Source organism: Anopheles marshallii, chromosome 3, assembly GCF_943734725.1.
Source record: "Anopheles marshallii chromosome 3, idAnoMarsDA_429_01, whole genome shotgun sequence".
NCBI lineage: Eukaryota > Metazoa > Arthropoda > Insecta > Diptera > Culicidae > Anopheles > Anopheles marshallii.
In genome coordinates this window covers 786409-803469 of record NC_071327.1, presented here as the reverse complement: position 1 = coordinate 803469, position 17061 = coordinate 786409, and the positions used below count along the sequence as shown (strand labels likewise).

General features: G+C 45.5%; 2 protein-coding genes across 2 annotated transcripts; both read right to left on the bottom strand.

The window, feature by feature from the left end:
- Positions 1-310: 310 nt before the first annotated feature.
- Positions 311-16830, bottom strand: LOC128714737 (ATP-binding cassette sub-family G member 1). The gene is made up of 11 exons (XM_053809618.1): positions 16779-16830; positions 4039-4156; positions 3764-3947; positions 3513-3658; positions 2450-2688; positions 2039-2376; positions 1793-1961; positions 1601-1701; positions 1052-1207; positions 589-797; positions 311-449 (listed from the first exon to the last, which is right to left on the bottom strand). Exons 1-11 carry the CDS (start codon positions 16828-16830, stop codon positions 311-313), a joined length of 1851 nt encoding a protein of 616 aa, XP_053665593.1.
- LOC128714738 (uncharacterized) lies at positions 9474-10810 on the bottom strand. The gene is made up of 3 exons (XM_053809619.1): positions 10751-10810; positions 10546-10684; positions 9474-10447 (listed from the first exon to the last, which is right to left on the bottom strand). Exons 1-3 carry the CDS (start codon positions 10808-10810, stop codon positions 9474-9476), a joined length of 1173 nt encoding a protein of 390 aa, XP_053665594.1.
- Positions 16831-17061: the final 231 nt, after the last annotated feature.

Sequence of the window (17061 nt, the reverse complement as noted above, 5' to 3'; positions counted from 1 at the left end):
GTTAAAAGTTTCCACTTTTGATCACTTGTTCCTTAGTATACACATCGTCCAAGTATGAAGCATAGTAAAACGTTAAAGTACCAAATATGTACAACAAAATATTAATCACAATCCATTCCACTTAAGGGTTTGCTAGTGCTGCTGCTCTACCATTAGCCAGCGAGCCTGGTCCTGGGCACGCCGGTATGACTTACTACCCGTGCTTAAGTCGTGTGCGTGTGTATGAATTTATTTGCTGTATGTCACCCAACATGTGTTGGTAGTTGTGTGTGTGTGCATGTGTGTGTGTTATCTCGTCCTGTCGTCCACATCAACCCATCCTTAGTTTGCGCTTGAGCGTCCAGAATCCTACCACCTTAATTGCAACGAAATGCACGACCAGCGTTACCACGTTGAACAGATAGTTGCCGGACGCTACACCAAGCTCCCGTAGTATCGTGTTGGCTTTCCTGTTGGAGATGGGAGAAGAAACGCGGGGAATCAAAACCGTGATTGCCATGATTTATTGCGGCACGGGCGAAAAGGTAAAGCCACTCTGACCGGGCACACGTGACCGTCTTGGAGGTCCACCCGGAAGACGCTACTTACACGTAGTGACAGTACATCTCGTCCTTCGGGCACACCAGGTCGGTTCGACTGTCATCGTAGGCGGTCAGTACCAGGGCCTCGAAGCTGTACCGGTGCGACGAAAGGTAGCTGATGCCCCGCATCGCATCCGACATGTGGCTGAACATGATGAGAAAACCGCAGAACACAAACATGAAGCAGGTCATGATGGCACCGATGAACGTCCCGTTCTGTGATGGTCGTGTACAGGCACACCCCGGATATGAGATTTGCAGGCAAAACCGACGCAAAGACGCAAACATACATAAACAGTAAAACCGTTAAGACAATCCGTCCGCTCGGAAGGCAACAAACAGCAAATGCAGCGGGAGAGAACCTGCCCGAAGCCAAATCCTCAAAGCCAACCGGCGGACCAACACCGGAGCGGAGTTTGGGGCCAGGCTAATGAGACTGACTCGGAGGCGACCTCCGTTTGCCGACTTACGATTTCGTTCAGGAACGTGCCCAGAAACAGCCCGAACCCATCGGCAACGATGGTGTTGAGCACCAGCACGGCCGTAAACATGAGATATCGCTCCAGCTCGCACGGTTGGTACGTCATCGCGTAGACAATCGAGGCGTAAACAATCGAAAAGAAGATCTGTCAAAGTGGTTAGTCGACAGCAGGGAGAGGTAAGCAAATGTTAGTAGAGCTTTTACTAATAAACATCTGTCAGTCCATGTCATGTGCTCCAGTGCATTCGGAGGTAATTGAGCAAAAGCTTCTGAGAGGTTCAAAGTAACCTCAACCGAGTTTTTTCCGCTTTTTTATGTAAATGCACAGCCGAGTCACTGTCATTTGCAACATGGAGTTTCGAGTTCCAAAATTTCTCAAATTCTCTGGTAAGCCTTTCGCTGTGTCACTCTATCAAGTGATTTAGTTAAACTTGCGATAGCCTTAACTTAAGTTAGCTCAATTTAGAGTACTACAACTGAAATAATTAAATACTATATCATTAACCTCAGCAATTTTACTCAATTCCACCACTCTCACCTGAACTGGTAATGACGTCAGCATGGATGCGACGAAGTACGTTCGTATTTTGTACCACCGGTTAAAAGATTCCTTCTTCAAGATATTCATTTCATACGGATCTGCAATTGTCCGGTTTGGGGGGAGATTGGTTAGAAATTTCATTTAATTATATCCATCCTCACAGATCACGCCCCTCTTCCCGATACATACACTTCAGCACACCGGGCATGAGTGTCGTGTACCATAGGTACAGTACGTGCACCATAAACGAGGCCACGTTCGAGATCGATTTCGTTGCGTTAATTCCCGAATCGCCGAACAGCAACCCAATCACGATGGCACACACGATGTGGACAAACAGCTTCAGATGTGTCACCGTCTGCAACGTGCAGGAGCAATTGGTTCGATTTTTAGTACTGGGTTTGATTTCTCGTGGAACAGTATCGCCACACCTACCCAGTCACGGTACAGCTGAATGTTGGAGCGCTTCATCAGGATCAACAGTTTGGCAAACTCGGACGGCCGGTGCTGTTGGTGCTTCTGGTTCATCTTTGTCGGCAGCTGCTCCACCGTTACGGTCAACGATTCCACTTCCTTCCGGTGTCCCTGATAGATGGCGTCGTTGTGATTGCTGTCATAGGCCGGCGGGCAGGCCAGTGTCCCCGCGGCTGGCACCCCACTGCCCAATCGGTCCACCACCGGTACGAGCGGGTTCAGTCGCCAGCTTGGATCGGTAGCGGCCTTTGCAAGCGCTTTGGTGAAGTTACCGTACTCCTTATTGGTGACCTCTAGCACTGCGCGGAAAAAAATGAACGAACACAGTTAGGTGCGATCCAACCATCGCGATACAACCGAGCGGAAACTTACAGTAATCGGCCGCATTGTGATACGCCGGACAGTGGAGCCCGACCGAGCGCAAGTACGGTACGGTGTTCAGGGCCGAGCCCTGATAGACGCAGTGACCCTCAGCCAGCACGTACACGTGGTCAAACATTTCGTAAACCGTTGCAGATGGTTGATGGATCGTGCACACGATGGTACGCCCTTCGCGCGCCAAACCCTGCAATAGTTTGATGGTGTACAGCGACGATGAGCTATCTAGACCACTGTTGGGTGACGTTTCGGAGAGGTTCGCGACACACACGGTTCGCGGCAAGAGCCCGGGTGCCAACACGTTGATTTCATCGTCGTTACCATAGACACCCGCCGTCATCGGCGAAAGTTGTTATAGCGGCCGGTCGTTGTGATACGATTGAAATGCGACAGAATTGTTGCAAAATCCGTTCCATCCCGTAGGGGCACATAACATCATGACCGACGACCATTCGCGACCAGACGACCAAAGGATGAAGTTTAAATGAGCAAAAGCGAGAAAAAAGGAAGAAAATAATGGCATAGTGAGAAATGGGCTTGGACACGTGACACTAGAGCTGATGATGATGTCGATTGCTGGTGAGCTCATTAAACTAATGTGATTGCGCTCTATGTTTTAGCTTAGAATATTGTAAGTTCTAAGAGATATCAACGACTACAGTGTTTGGAACCCACCCGACAAATAAAGGCAAACAAAATCAAGTTTCCTGAACTGGTACATCACCGAAATAAAGTTTCGCTGAAACTCTTGTGAAACTCTCTCGTGAACTACCTTAAAAGAAGCTTGCTAAGGGAGAAAAAGTTACAACTCGATCCAGAGCTCTTAACGTTTTCCCTTGCATTCGAAACTTCATCGCATTTTTGAGCTTTTCCCTTTGTTCTTTTTATCTAAAATTTCCATCAGCCTGGACATTGCATAACCGATTGCTACCGACACTTTTACGATGCATCTATTTTTACCTACTTCTTTCAACAAACACCCACAAATTCGCATTGCAATCCGATCCGATGGAACAAAGGCAGTGATCCGATCGGCCACTACGTCACCGATACTTACGTAGTTGGTTCGTCCAGAAATAGGATCGGCGGATTATCGATAAGCTCCAGTGCGATTGATAGACGCTTCCGTTGGCCACCGGACAAGCTGCCACAGCGCGTCTGCTTGCAGTAGCTCAACTGTAACGTGTCGAGAATTTTGTCAACCTGAAGCGCAAAAGAAAGGCACAAACACACACAAAAGTTGCATAAGAATGCACGCAAAGAAATCGAACGGACTGGACTGGCGACCAACGGGGTAGCAAAGCTTACCAGCCGAAGCTTTTCGCTGCGGTTAAGACTGTCGGACGAAACCTTCAGATCGCAGGCCATCAGCATTATCTCGTGCACGGTAAAGAGTGGCTGCAGATAGTCTTCCTGCAGTATGTAGCTGCAAAGTTTGCGATTTGTGCTACCACTGCTGCCGAAAGCGAGCGTTCCCTTAACGCCCTGTGTCCTGCAATGGGAAATGCGGTTTGTTGGAGGATCAAACGTTGCGGCAGTGGTTGTTCAAGCGTGGAGACGATTAGTAACGAGCAAATACTCACGTGTAGCCGGTAAGGATGTTTAGTAGTGACGATTTGCCTGCACCGGACGGACCCATGATGGCGGTCAGCTCACCCGTCTGAAACCGTCCTGATACACCATTGAGGACGGTTTTCTTTTCTGGGAAAAAACACAAGGATGAAAATAACTTTGCATAATTAAAGGACATGTTTATACTGCATCCAGCGCACATTGTACGATGCACGTATAATAATCAGACATTTTAAATGAAAAACCCCCATGATGAACGCTTTCACGCAATTACTTTTTTGTGCCCTTTAAAATATGAAAAATGTCATGTAAACAACATGAGTGATGTTTACCAACATGTAATGCATGTGAGAGAAGAAGAAATAAAACTGAAACGGTTTTTACATTTTTTTTGCTTACCATCTTCCAATTGTTTGATGAGCCAATTGAGTGGAATTATGTGCTTAAAGCTTGTAGCAAGCAGCTTATTTGTTACTCTATTATCAGAATGCAATTTTCATCACAACATTACTTGCGACCAAGCGATATCATTACGTACTTGCATCGAAACAATCGTGAACGGCTTATTAATCACATGGTCAATTTTGTTTCAAGCGTATTCGCTACTGAATGGTATTCAATCGTGAGGATAACTCAACATGACATACCGTGAGATCCACATCTAAAAGAACATTGCATGCATATCATTAATCAAAGACTTTTCCTTTCATTCAATTTGAATCATTTCTAACTAATGTGAACTGGATCATATCACATGCAAGCCTTGTTGCACAATCTGAAGCATCAATGCACAATTTTGGCGAGTGAAAGTGTCAAAAAGAAGCCACCCAAAGCCTTCCTATCGTCAGCATAACCGAGATGATAAATTACCCTTCGAGGTGTTTAAAAAAAGGCATATGCAACGTAACTTAAAATCGCAATTAACACTATGCATTGCACTTGAAAATGCCAAGTAGCAAGATCTTTTCTTCCTATCTATAATCTTACTACGGTATAGAATCAACCACCACCAAGGTTGGGTGTGACTATGATGGGCTGCTACGGCTATGCGGTGGGTACTAGTGCCGACAATTACACTCGTAGTACCGCAATGACACTTGACCGATACTTAACAGGCTTCATTTCACACCATCGGATCCATCCTGCGTTGCGAGCACACACCACCCACAGGATACATACTGCAACAAGCATCGCACGAGTTGAGGTACAGTGTACGGCAAATGTTACTGGTGGAGATGAAAATAATCCCCATACAGTTGCACTGTATGCACTTCCGGGATTCATTGACCAACTATAATTGCACTGATTGCGCGATAGAGCATCGATTTACAACAGCTTTCCTGTGTTAGATAATGGATATCCGCTCAATGAACGCTCTGCTGGTACGAATCGTTCATGCCACGTACTGAAGAATTAATGCTACTCATACACATCACTGTTATACCAGTTCCGAGGCTAATCACACGATACGGTGCACCGCATCATAGAACGTTGATACCGAAATTGCTCCGAACACATTCACTAACTAGCCTTGGAAAACGGATCCACTCATCAGCCTTCCTACTTGGATAAACGTCCATCAGCAACACTTTCCTCCTTCAAATTGGCTTCCGATTTTTGACGAATCTTTACCGAGTGTTTGCGGAGTTCTTTCCCTGTTCGGCCAACTGTTCTCAACCTTGAACGATCCTGACCAATCCACTCAGCAGCAACAAGCGTCTGCCAGTGCCAGGAGACACCCACTTAGCAGCCTCATTTCGTCTCGAAAGTGATGCGAAATTTGCACACCCTTAAGTCGATATACAGACCAGCGCTGGAAGGCACCCATGAGGGAAGGCGATTGAACACTCCGGATTTACTTGCCTTTCCGGTTGGGGGAAGTATCATCATCAGCACTATTAAACACCATCACTGATGAGGTTGCTTGCCGCACGTTTCGGGTGCAGTGTATTGTATGTGGCGATCGTCCATGGTCCGCCAAGAGATACATAGGGCGAGAAGCATTTTTGCTGATGCAACATACGATGGACGTTTTCTGCTGATGCATCTCCAGCACTCCTTACCACGAGCTGCATTTTATGTCGAGCAGTGCAAAATATGCATCGATGTATATGCATAAGTTGTGCGGCTATGTTTGGAGTATGGAGAATATAATTGAATCACCGGTCCAATATTTCATGAGAGGACTTGGTCCTCATCAATCACACCGTCTACTATCCTACGCTCAGCATCCTCCTTACATCGGAAAACAAACAAACATCTCTTTGTTCGAGCTGCTGGAGCTGAGTTCTACTGGAGGGCGCAGTTCATTCGATTTACAAACATACTATCGGTTTTACAGCCGCATATGGAGAAACAAAACACTAACTGGGTCTAGCTTAAGCTTGATGTCCGTCGCTAGCAGTGATCCTTGATCCGGCGGGTGACCATTCCACCTACAGTCAACCTGTCAATGCTCATCGCTCATATTAACCGTCACTGTGGCGTGTGCTTCCATTCTTGCGTACTGCAAACGCAAACAGACAAATCACAATTAATAATTTATTTTTTTCCCCTCGGTTACGACATGCGACAAACGGTTCACATTTCCGCGACGTAGCGAGCTGCAAGTCGCAGGTCGCAAGGGCAACGGTGCAGACGGTTGGCGGGATTATTCAAATGTTAAACTTTATGCGCCACGTGGAGCAAGCGTTATAAAGTGTGCAATAGAACGCCGTTGTTGTCGTTGTCTCTCTCGGACATGCAGACATTACAACCTGGACAGTGGAAACTAGATAATGAATGTAATCGTTAATCATGCGGTAGCCGTTATGGCGTGATGGTTTGACATTTGCGCCGCGACAGGAAATGGTTGATGGAATGAATTTCTCTACCAGCTGCTACACGCATTCACATTCTTTGCGTAAAGAATCACGTTAGAGCAAAAGATGGACATTAATTTGCTAACTTATTGCTAGTAAAGTTTACTCATTAGAATACTCTTGAAAGAAAAGAAAATGAAGCACATACAGCAATACGACTTGAGCAAAAACTAACCAACCTATACGGCCTGGGCGTTCTTCACGAACATAGAATAACATCTCAACCTCAGGAGGTTTCAACCAGTTCAGGCGATTTCTTCATCTCATTCATCTCTTCTTCAAAAATTTTGTACAAACGAAGAAAAATGTTATTAATATTCCGTTTTAACCTGTGGTGCATATTGGATGAACTTTAATCGGCCCATTCCAAAGAGAACCATATTTAAGAAACAAAGTGGTGCGGTCGGTCGATACACGGCTTTCAAGTTCCCATTTAACCTAACCTTATCTTAGAAGAAAATAAAAATGGCACGCAATCTGTTTTAATGAGATGCTGGATCTGATAATACATCGGAGAACGAATCATTTATTCAAACATACAATTACTAACGCCATTCCATACCGCGCCGTCAACCCCGGTGGAACGTATCTGCAAACAATCAAACAAACAAACAAACAACCAAACGGACAAACAGGTATCAAAATGCTTGAAATACGATCATCACAATGAGATTATCGCTTTAATTGGTTCTAGCACCAGAGTAACATATTAATGAGCAATGAGCAATAGTGCTAATGAGCTCCGGTACGGACGCTTCTTTTTCGTGTTGAAGCATAACTATAAACGTGCTCACCGTACAAGGAAAAACATCCCCCATCATAGCCGAAGCCGAAGCGATGACGCATACGCGTACGGCTGTTTCTAACCATTTGCAGTGTTTCTTGTTTGCGATTCTCCCACAATTACACGCGCGGCCACTTAGCAAAAAGTGATTCCAGTACTGAATCATCTGTGCCCTGTCCTCAGCTCTCCTTCCGACTCCTCCCTCCCTCAGCTCGTGGTGGTAAGTGGTTTCATCTCATTAGCGCAAAAAAGGGCTCGCTCCCGGAAGAACGGAACGGTGGCCACCTCGAGGCAAACGCACGGCCACTAGAAAGGTCGAAAAGGGATGGCAGCGCAACAAAGGTCGAAACCCTGCTCTAGGGCACTCGAACATGGCCCCTAGCGTTGTTAGGTAGGGTGGGGAGTTTCAGAGCTGTCGACGCACAATGCAGCAATGCATTTGCGTGCAGTAACTAAACGATAACTGGTGTCTTAGTGCGGACCGCGGCTTCATTGTGTCGCGTGTAATAAAATCACTTCAGAGTGAAGAATTCTACCACGTTGACGGGAACCGTGGAAACCGAGAGCACTTGACGCGTATTTCACACGGGACAGATAATTAAATCATGCAACTCCTAATGGTATGGTAAAATCTCATCGATTACCCTGTCGCACTCATTGCACCTTCCGGGGACATGTCCAGCCGAATAATTAACCAGCTAAACTTGCACACAAAGTTTGTCATCAGTGGGTTGTGATGCTTCCACTTTTTGAGGCGAATCTTTACTTTCACGACACATCTGCACGCCAGCTCGTTTGTTAGGTCAGTGCGGATGGCACGAAAAAGCACTAATTGTTATTCATGGAATAATTAAATCTGAGCCAACGAAAACTCCCGATCCACAGCAATTTTAGTGGGCGCAGACGTAATTAGATAGACGAGGTTATTGTGTCTGAATAAACTGAAATGAGAATCATTTTCTTACAGTATTGACAGTATTTTTTTCTTTTTTGTTTTACAAGCAGCTGAGAAGTATTGAAGTTGAGAACATGTATATAATTATCGCATTTTATTCAATAGGACGTTTAAGGCATGTTGCATGTTAATACGAAATGCGGAAGAGAATTAGTCCAAGACAAACACACATGCAAGACAAACACACATTGCATTTACCACTTCAATATCTCGGATACATCAGCCTGTTGCTTCCTGTGTTACTGCTTATTAATGTACATGGTTAGCTAACTTCTACCACATTTCCGCCAACGCTCACATCATATTTCATCAAGCGAATATCATTTATATCCAGTTTACATTGAACTGCTCTGTGCAGCAGACGGATAATAAATGCTTCAATAGAGAGGCGTTTCAAAATGGAATCAATAATAATTTCCCAATGATCAGGCATCTATAAATAATGATTCCGACTGAATAGTCAACCACCACTAAACCACAACTGTATTTCAATTTCAAACCACTAAAAATCGTGTTCGTTCTGGAACAATTACATGTAGTGGAAACATTTCATGTAAACCCCCTGTTGCATGCTTTGATCATTCGTCAGCGTGATGAACAAAGCACAGAGAAGTGATCCGTGATCAAGCAAAAAAGTTTCCATGTTCTTCACAGCAGATTGTAAGCAAATATCTCAATGCTTTATGAGCAAAATCAGTTCAACTTCTGTACTGTTCTACTTCTTTAACTTTATTAAACAACATTTTATCAACTAATATAGGAAAAACTAGTTTGATTGCACTTCAAATCACACCACAGCAACATACAGACGACAACCGGGAATGAAACTGCATACGATTCGACCAACTAAGGCTCAGCTTGTCCCTTGCTAAAAGTCTTCTTCGTCACATCAACTACCTTCTTGACCGTTTCGACAAACACACCGGCAAGCTGCTCGAACCAGCTACCTACCTTTCCCGACATTTCGCCGCCAAATGCCTGGCGTCGATTACGCGGCATGCTTAGCGACCGTCCCTGTCCTTCCTCTTCATCCGACTCAGATCCGCTGTGTTCACTGTAGTCGCTGCTTTGATCGGACGTGTCACGCTTCCTGCGCACTTCTTCAGTTGGAGGAGTTGTTCTTTGACCACCTCCACCACGACACGATACACGACCCTCTGCAGGTCCCTTGGGCGATCGCTTGCTGCGCGGTTCGATGGCCAGCTGTTTGATCGCTTCGCGTTTGCGGCGCTCCGCTGTGGCCGTGGTTGTGCTTCCCTCCTGATCTGGTGGTGGACCCCTGGAACATGGTGGTGGGCCACGTCCATGAGGACCCTTCGGTGGAGGACCTCGTGGAGGATCTTCAGTTCCATCTCCATCGGACTGAGGAGTCCGCTTGTTCCGAACTGCATTCTCCTTCACCAGCATACGACTTCCTGCGCGGACTGTTTCCAACTTTTCATGTGTTTTTACCTTCTGATTAGCGTGCAGCTCACTGTCTACCGAGTACGTTTGCTTTTCGAAGCTAGCCAACTGCACCATATCGGGCGAACGGCGACGTCTTTCGGCTGCTGCGGGGACAACAGCAGTGGTTCCCGGTTCAGCTACCGGTAGCTCACCAAAATTATTGACATTCGACACCGAGCTAACCTTTACGATGTTGACGTTCGTGCCGGCAGATGACTGCGGTAGCAGACTGACGGCATAGGCAGCTCCTACTACACCCACCGCCCGTCGACGACGCACTAGGTCATCCTCATTTTCCGAAGCTCCTTCATTTGCAGCATCACCGAAACCGGCGTTCACGCTTGACCCACCACCGAATTTAAATCCAAACAGATCTAACCAAACAAACACACATGGGAAGAGAAAAGAAGGGTGAAGTTTATCGCTCATGCCACCGTGATGTTGTGACACCTGTTTTGGGCCGCACACTGACCGATAGAACGCTTTCCTTCCGATTTCACGTTGACACCGTGGTCGAGCGCTTCCTTCAGCTTGGAGACACCCTGCAGCACAACCGCCTTGCCCGTCTCTACAAGGTCACGGCGAGGTCTTAGCGAAAGACCGTACGTTACCTAAAGGGACGTAATGTTTGGGGTAAGCAAACAGAAAACCCAAAAAAGCACGCCCGTTGCACTCACTTGACCCAGCAGCAGCAAAGTAGCGCTGGTAAGCAACACACCACCCGCCAAGCACTTCATTTTTTTCACTCTCGCTGACAAAACTGGACAATCGGTGTTCGGTGACACCGTTCACACTGATCAAGTGGCACCGACTAAGTTGTGCATCCAAATCCGAATGAACACAGGTGTGACCAATGTACAGCGGAACGAATGCCGTACAGCATACCGTGAATATTTGCTATTTATACGTCCCGATCATCTGGGAATGTTACCCAGCACAGCACATGCCGCTAATATCCGGTCCGAGAGGCATCACAAACTGGACAAATTATAAAATCGCCCACTAGTATCGCGGTTTGCAATCGGGGTACTTTCGTTGTTCCGGTTGTTCCATGAGCACGACACGAATCGCGAATCTATCATCACATCCAGCTCAACATTGATACGGTGACGGGAGGCCATCTCATATCAACTGCCGCCCCGTAACGCTTCATCGGTGGTGGGCTCAGTGGGTCAGTTTAATTATGGCACTGGATGAGACCGGTGCTACTCTGATCGATCTCTACCACCGGTGCTAAACGGGTCGATTTTGCACGATGAAAGCTTTAAGAGCCACGTTTTGGAACGATTTTAATAGGCGCGGTGCTGAGCTACGCGTAACAAAGGGAAGTTATTATTCGCGAAATGAGAAACGGTGCGAAAACGTGACTAAAATCGATGGAATGGCAAAACTATTTCCCATACCGCTGAGCATCAGATGGCTTTGTTCCACGTGTGATCGATTGCGTGTTTTACGAGCAAAGTGTGCTACAACAGTATAGCGCTAAAGAATGATGGTGTATAGCTTTCAAGCTCGGACGAAACGTTAAAGTTTCCAGCATCACTCGATTAACGTCTAGTTCAAAATTACTTAATTAACCGTTCTAATTTTAGGTTTTGGCTATTAAAAACATCTCATGCAAAGACAGCACTGTCAAATCATTTCCTTGCTGACTGGTACAAATTCGGGAAGCGAACCAAATTATTATTCGTCACGTTTGCTGCGTATAGCACGCGATGCGTTGCCCGGGTACTTCAGTGTAAATATGTCAAGGTAAACCGGCTTAGACGAACGGTTCTATGGTTTGTCACGGTATGGTGCTGCTGCTCAGGAATTCGCGTCACGCATCCAAAATACCAGTGCTCGAACGGGAATGCTTTTCGGCTTGTTTTTTTTCTCTCACTCCCATTTGGAAGAGCAGGTTTAGAAAAGACACTCTGAAGATGTCAATAACATCGATAAATTCCCTCCATTTCACGTACACTCGAGCGTACCGACAAATGAGTAGTCGCATGCCATCTGTGCCGAAATGACGTAGGCTGAGAATTTCCTTCGTGTTAACGTAATTTCAAATGCCATCGGGCATCAAAAGGGCCCAAGTACTGTCGTCAATAGGGTAGAAAAAATCCATTAAAGTAGAAGAACCAACAAGATAGATAACATCATTAAAGAAGCTATCTTTCCGACCACGCTGGCGGGGCACTATCCCGGTGAGAATAATTATCTTCAAGTTTGTTTGACGTGCTGATTTGTACTGAAAGTAGTCAAACACTTAGCTTAAAATAGCTCGTAATCGAATAATTAATTGCATTACAATCGATGATCCAACGAGCAAACAGGTCACTCAATTATCGTCAGCTAGCTAAAGGAACGAGGAAATCGTTCATCGCTCATCAAACAAGAGCACTTGCGCCCGTAATTGAATGTTGGGGAACGGCTTTGAATGAAATCTTTGACAAGCTTTCTCCTGTCTTCAAAACACTTGCTGGTGTCAATAGTCGCTCAGTAGCACATCGATTAACACGATCCAGTGAAACGCACCTAGAGGAAAGAGAAAAGCTCCAAGCTCGTAGAACATAAATAAAATTCCAACTCCCTCCCTCCAATCAATGTACCAACGTGGACGGGCATTCGGTCTGTAACGTTGTTGACATCGACGACAAATGTCACCGAATGATTGGTAAATATTGACCCGGCCACACCGAAGATGCGAATCGCGCTTGACTCACTCCGGGCCGCTGTTGCTCATGTTTGCGTTATTTCTGGGCGAATATTTCGGGGACTTCCTACAAACAGGAGGTCGCACACACAACGGCGCATCTTTAACGGATCCTGTTTACCAATACGCGTGGATTGTCTTCTCCAATTCGGCGTGTTCTTCGAGATTGCAATGGTGGCCTTAAAAAAGCCGCGGGATATTGGAGAAAAAATCAAAGAAAGATCCCGAAACCAATTCGTGTATGTTTGTCTTTCCCTCACCATAAATACAACAACAAGAAATCATCATACTTCACAGAGTCTCTACAGAAGCGTTCGATTTCCACTACCGGCAGAATCTTCCAGAGTAGCGTTCATACATTTAAATGTCTGTTGGACGATGTGCATGCAGAAAATTGGTAAGAATGTTTGCAAAAAAAAAAACATACATACGTGCCGCCCACCAAAACCACATATCTTTAAAACAAATATTTACTCCATCATTCTGGCCCGTGCTCTGCACGCTTCGAAATCTCCCCGTCTGCCGTCGGAAGAAATGCCGGTTTACGGGGTTTGGAATGGCCTCTGTAAACACAAAACTCATCGGCTTTTGCGTCACTCCCGGTACGCGCGTGAGTGTCATCGCATAAAAATTGATGTGCCTGTGCCTGTGGATGAATTCGGTAGCACCAAACTGATGCGGCCTTTTGCTTTTGTTCGATATGAATGTTGTTATTTTGGTGTTGCTATTTACAGGAATCCGATGCTCGCTCATCGTATTTACACGTATCGACGAAACGACCCAAACAGAATGGTCTTGGCGCTCGGTATGTCTCGTCACCCGGAAGAATAAGCTGGACCGGTTCCAATCAGCACCTGTGCGATAATAAATTGTGGCCTACTCGATCAATACACGCTTCATGCGTTCGCTTTGGCAACTTATCGTCTTCTGGGGCTAGCATTCACTTTTTTTTGTTTGTTTACGCAAAACAGCATGTTTGGCAGCCAAAGTTCAAATTAGGCAGAAGTGTTAGCCACTACCTATCCACAACTCTGTCACCTTCAGGTGTCAGACAAATTGTCTTGTCGTTTTGGGGCTTGTGTTTCTTATCTGACTACTTAATTCACTTTGCGAGCTACTCCGAAAGCTTTTTAATGCATAGCCTTACTTTATACTTATTCAATGGGATTCGCTATAGCGAATCGGCTCCGCTGACCTTCCAGACATCGTCTGGTGTAGTCAGATAAAAAAAATCACCTCCTAACCGATCCATTTTGTCATAATTGCTCCTCAAATCGGGTGCTAATGAAATGTTCGACATGCTCCGAACACCGTTGCTGAGTGATCAACACACTCTGTCAGCAAATCCAGCATCCGACAGACCACCTTGACCTAAGGTCAGCCCGGTTTGCCAATTGGATCGGTGAAAATCATGCGACATGCGTTTGCTCACCTCGGTTATTCGGTCAAGTCTAAGTGAATTAGTCGGGGCACCCAGCCCAATGACGACGAGCTGTGTGTGACCAAGAAATTCCTCCCCCTTCCCACCCGACCCTCCCTCGAGGGAGTTGACTCATGCTACATTCCAATCGCGCATAAGAATTGCAGCAATTCCGGCGACCGGCTTCATGTGTACCGAAAGCGTCTCTCGACCAACCGTACGACATTAATTCGATTCGGTTTCGAAGTCTCGCGCAGAGCGATGCAGCGAATGCACTGAACCGGGGCTAGCTTTCTATGGGTATTGTCGAAACGGACACGAGAATGAGTGCATCCTTAACCTGCTTACCTCACCACGTAAACGGGGCGTTCAAAAGCTAGAAGCGTTCCAATTTAATGCGACCTAGAATGGATTTCAATGCTGGGACAGCAAATACTGAGCGGTTGTGAATGATTGAAAGGGACAGAGAAGTTGCACCTTTTTCTAACAGAACTTATGCAATACACCGGTTGTTAATGTTCGAATGATTTATTTTAAAATATGTAAAGAATTCCTAGAAGCTTTTTAACCTCTCAAACTTTTATTAAAACTTAAAATTCCAAGTACAATTACCACAAGCAAAATTGTTCATTAATAGTTAGTCCATCTAGCAAGATGAGTAGCCATTCGCGTTTCTCGTCACTAGCCACAATGTAATATATCTGTATATTTTTAGCACCTTGCAATTCTTGTTTTGCACAGCACTATAAGACGAAATTCATTCGTTTCCCGTATAAACCCACACGGGAACCTGTTACCAGTGGCGGTCGAGACGCGAAACCATCCAATAAATCGAACCCCAGTCATTAGCCTCTTCGAAAGTCCCCTACCTTTCAAACTTCACCATCGCAGTGCAGCGAATCCGCAGCCAAAAGCAGCAGCCGGCTGTTTTCCATGGCTGTTACCTTGACTTTGAAATCCCGCGCGAGGCCATCTCGGGCAAGGGACCACGCGGTTGCGATCGCTTGCAGAGCTCTGACGCTGACGCACACAAGCACGCTGATCGTAGCATAGTCGAGTCTAAAGATACCGCCTAAAGGCACGGCTGGCCGGTTAACGGCACTGAATGCCATTTGCGATCGATGTTTACGTATACGGCGAATGGGAGATAAAAACGGTGGGGGAGAAATAAGGAGAGGTGGGTGGTTTTTTGTTATGTTTTCTTTTCTTCGCTTTCGTAATGCTGCACGGTTTCAAGTTCAAGTTTCCACACACTGATCATTAGCTCACGACGTAACATTGCACTAATGCCAAAATGAAAGCCAGCCCTTCAGTATGAGCGCAAAAAATACCTACAATAATTTCTTTCTTATAAAATGAGGTAGCGCATGAGGAGGGAGCTTAAAGCTTCCCTATCATAAAGCTCGTTGGTACATGGCACGAATGATACACTGCACAGAAATCTCCTTCGGTACGATCATCAGACTCTTCACAGTTCGTCCATCTTGTTCAAGGTCATTTTAAATCCACTTAGATTTGCTTCGCTACTCGCGTCTTTTAATTGTTAATGCGCGGTGTAGATAGGAAAACTTGATCGTCGATAAAAACCTGTGGAACCGGAGGACCGTCCGGTGGAAGTCGAAAACTTTGCGAAATGCCGGATTGTTTACAAGTCTGAATTTTTAGCAGATCAGATAAATTGCTTTCCAGCATGATACGTGTCTTGGACGTATTAGTTCATCACAGAGGCGAGGCACGCGGACGGTAGGATTGATTTATAACGACTTCGTGATTAATTGTTATTCCGGATGGAATTTTCGGTCGTTTTATATACATGATGAAACTTAGTGACAGTAGTAACCTTAGTTTTGCTCTCATTGAGTTAAAACATTTAGTTACTTTTAAAATGGTTGAAATAAGACTGATTATTTGTCACCTTCGCAACTAGCTTCTCCCAAACAAGGAAATCCCCACCAAAACTTTCAAACATGTTTTGTCAACTTCATTGCCAATCAGAACTTCCTTTAGAATGTTTAAATAAATTGCTTCTAATTTGGTTGTGCTTTTATATTCATACATTCATCCTAACGATAAGATCCGACACAGGCACGCACTGACCTTATGCACCGAATGTCAACAAGATGTGCGAAGAGATCAGCCTTTATCTTCCCCACACAGAACAAACAAGCCCACATCCGCGCATTTTTTCCTCGTGAGTGGTATCTGATAAGCAAAACCTTACTTGATTCCTTTTTTCCTCATTCCAATGGTTTTAGACAACGTGCTGTTTTTTCAATGCCTCTCCTCTCAACATTAACCCTCCGAAAATACGATCACGTTGACCTCAGCCACCTTTAGAACCACTTAAGTTAATTAATTGCTCGCATCCGCGAGAGTTGTCTATGTGTGCCGAAAACGGTAGAAGCATAGGTTCAAAGAACGCTAAAAGGCACAGCAAAATGTCTGCGCAAATGGCAAAAAACAGACACACATCAACCAACCCAACCTCACCAAAAGTGCAAACGAAAAATGTGTGTAACCACACACACAAAAAACAGATACTTCACAAGAACCCCAACTGTCCTCAATTAAATGTTGAAAAACTTACCCCGTTTACCGGTGGTTACCGTATAGGTGATGTTGTCAAAGGTGACATCCATTGCGACGAAGGTCTGGCCGTTGGGTTGGGACGTATATGGGACTTACAGCACAGCAGCAATCGATATCAGCGTGAACGCACCGGTTGATCAACTTGAAGTATAGAGCACTAGATTTGCTTTCGGAATTGTTAGCATTTATCACCGAGATTCAATTATCACTCTGCTATAGTGTTCACTGGAGAGTCTTTTAAACGGCAACGAACATACAAGCCTTAACGTCTGGACGGAATG

What these genes read in the sequence shown, in the direction of transcription:
- LOC128714738 (XM_053809619.1), bottom strand. Translation starts at nt 10,810, where the DNA reads ATGAAGTGCTTGGCGGGTGGTGTGTTGCTTACCAGCGCTACTTTGCTG. An exon ending in CTTTGCTGCTGCTGGGTCAA is followed by an intron (nt 10,685 to 10,750) that starts GTGAGTGCAACG and finishes ACGTCCCTTTAG; the next exon opens with GTAACGTACGGTCTTTCGCT. An exon ending in GGAAGGAAAGCGTTCTATCG is followed by an intron (nt 10,448 to 10,545) that starts GTCAGTGTGCGG and finishes TTGTTTGGTTAG; the next exon opens with ATCTGTTTGGATTTAAATTC.
- LOC128714737 (XM_053809618.1), bottom strand. Translation starts at nt 16,830, where the DNA reads ATGGATGTCACCTTTGACAACATCACCTATACGGTAACCACCGGTAAA. An exon ending in AACATCCTTACCGGCTACAC is followed by an intron (nt 3,948 to 4,038) that starts GTGAGTATTTGC and finishes TTCCCATTGCAG; the next exon opens with GACACAGGGCGTTAAGGGAA. An exon ending in TGACGTCATTACCAGTTCAG is followed by an intron (nt 1,208 to 1,600) that starts GTGAGAGTGGTG and finishes CCACTTTGACAG; the next exon opens with ATCTTCTTTTCGATTGTTTA.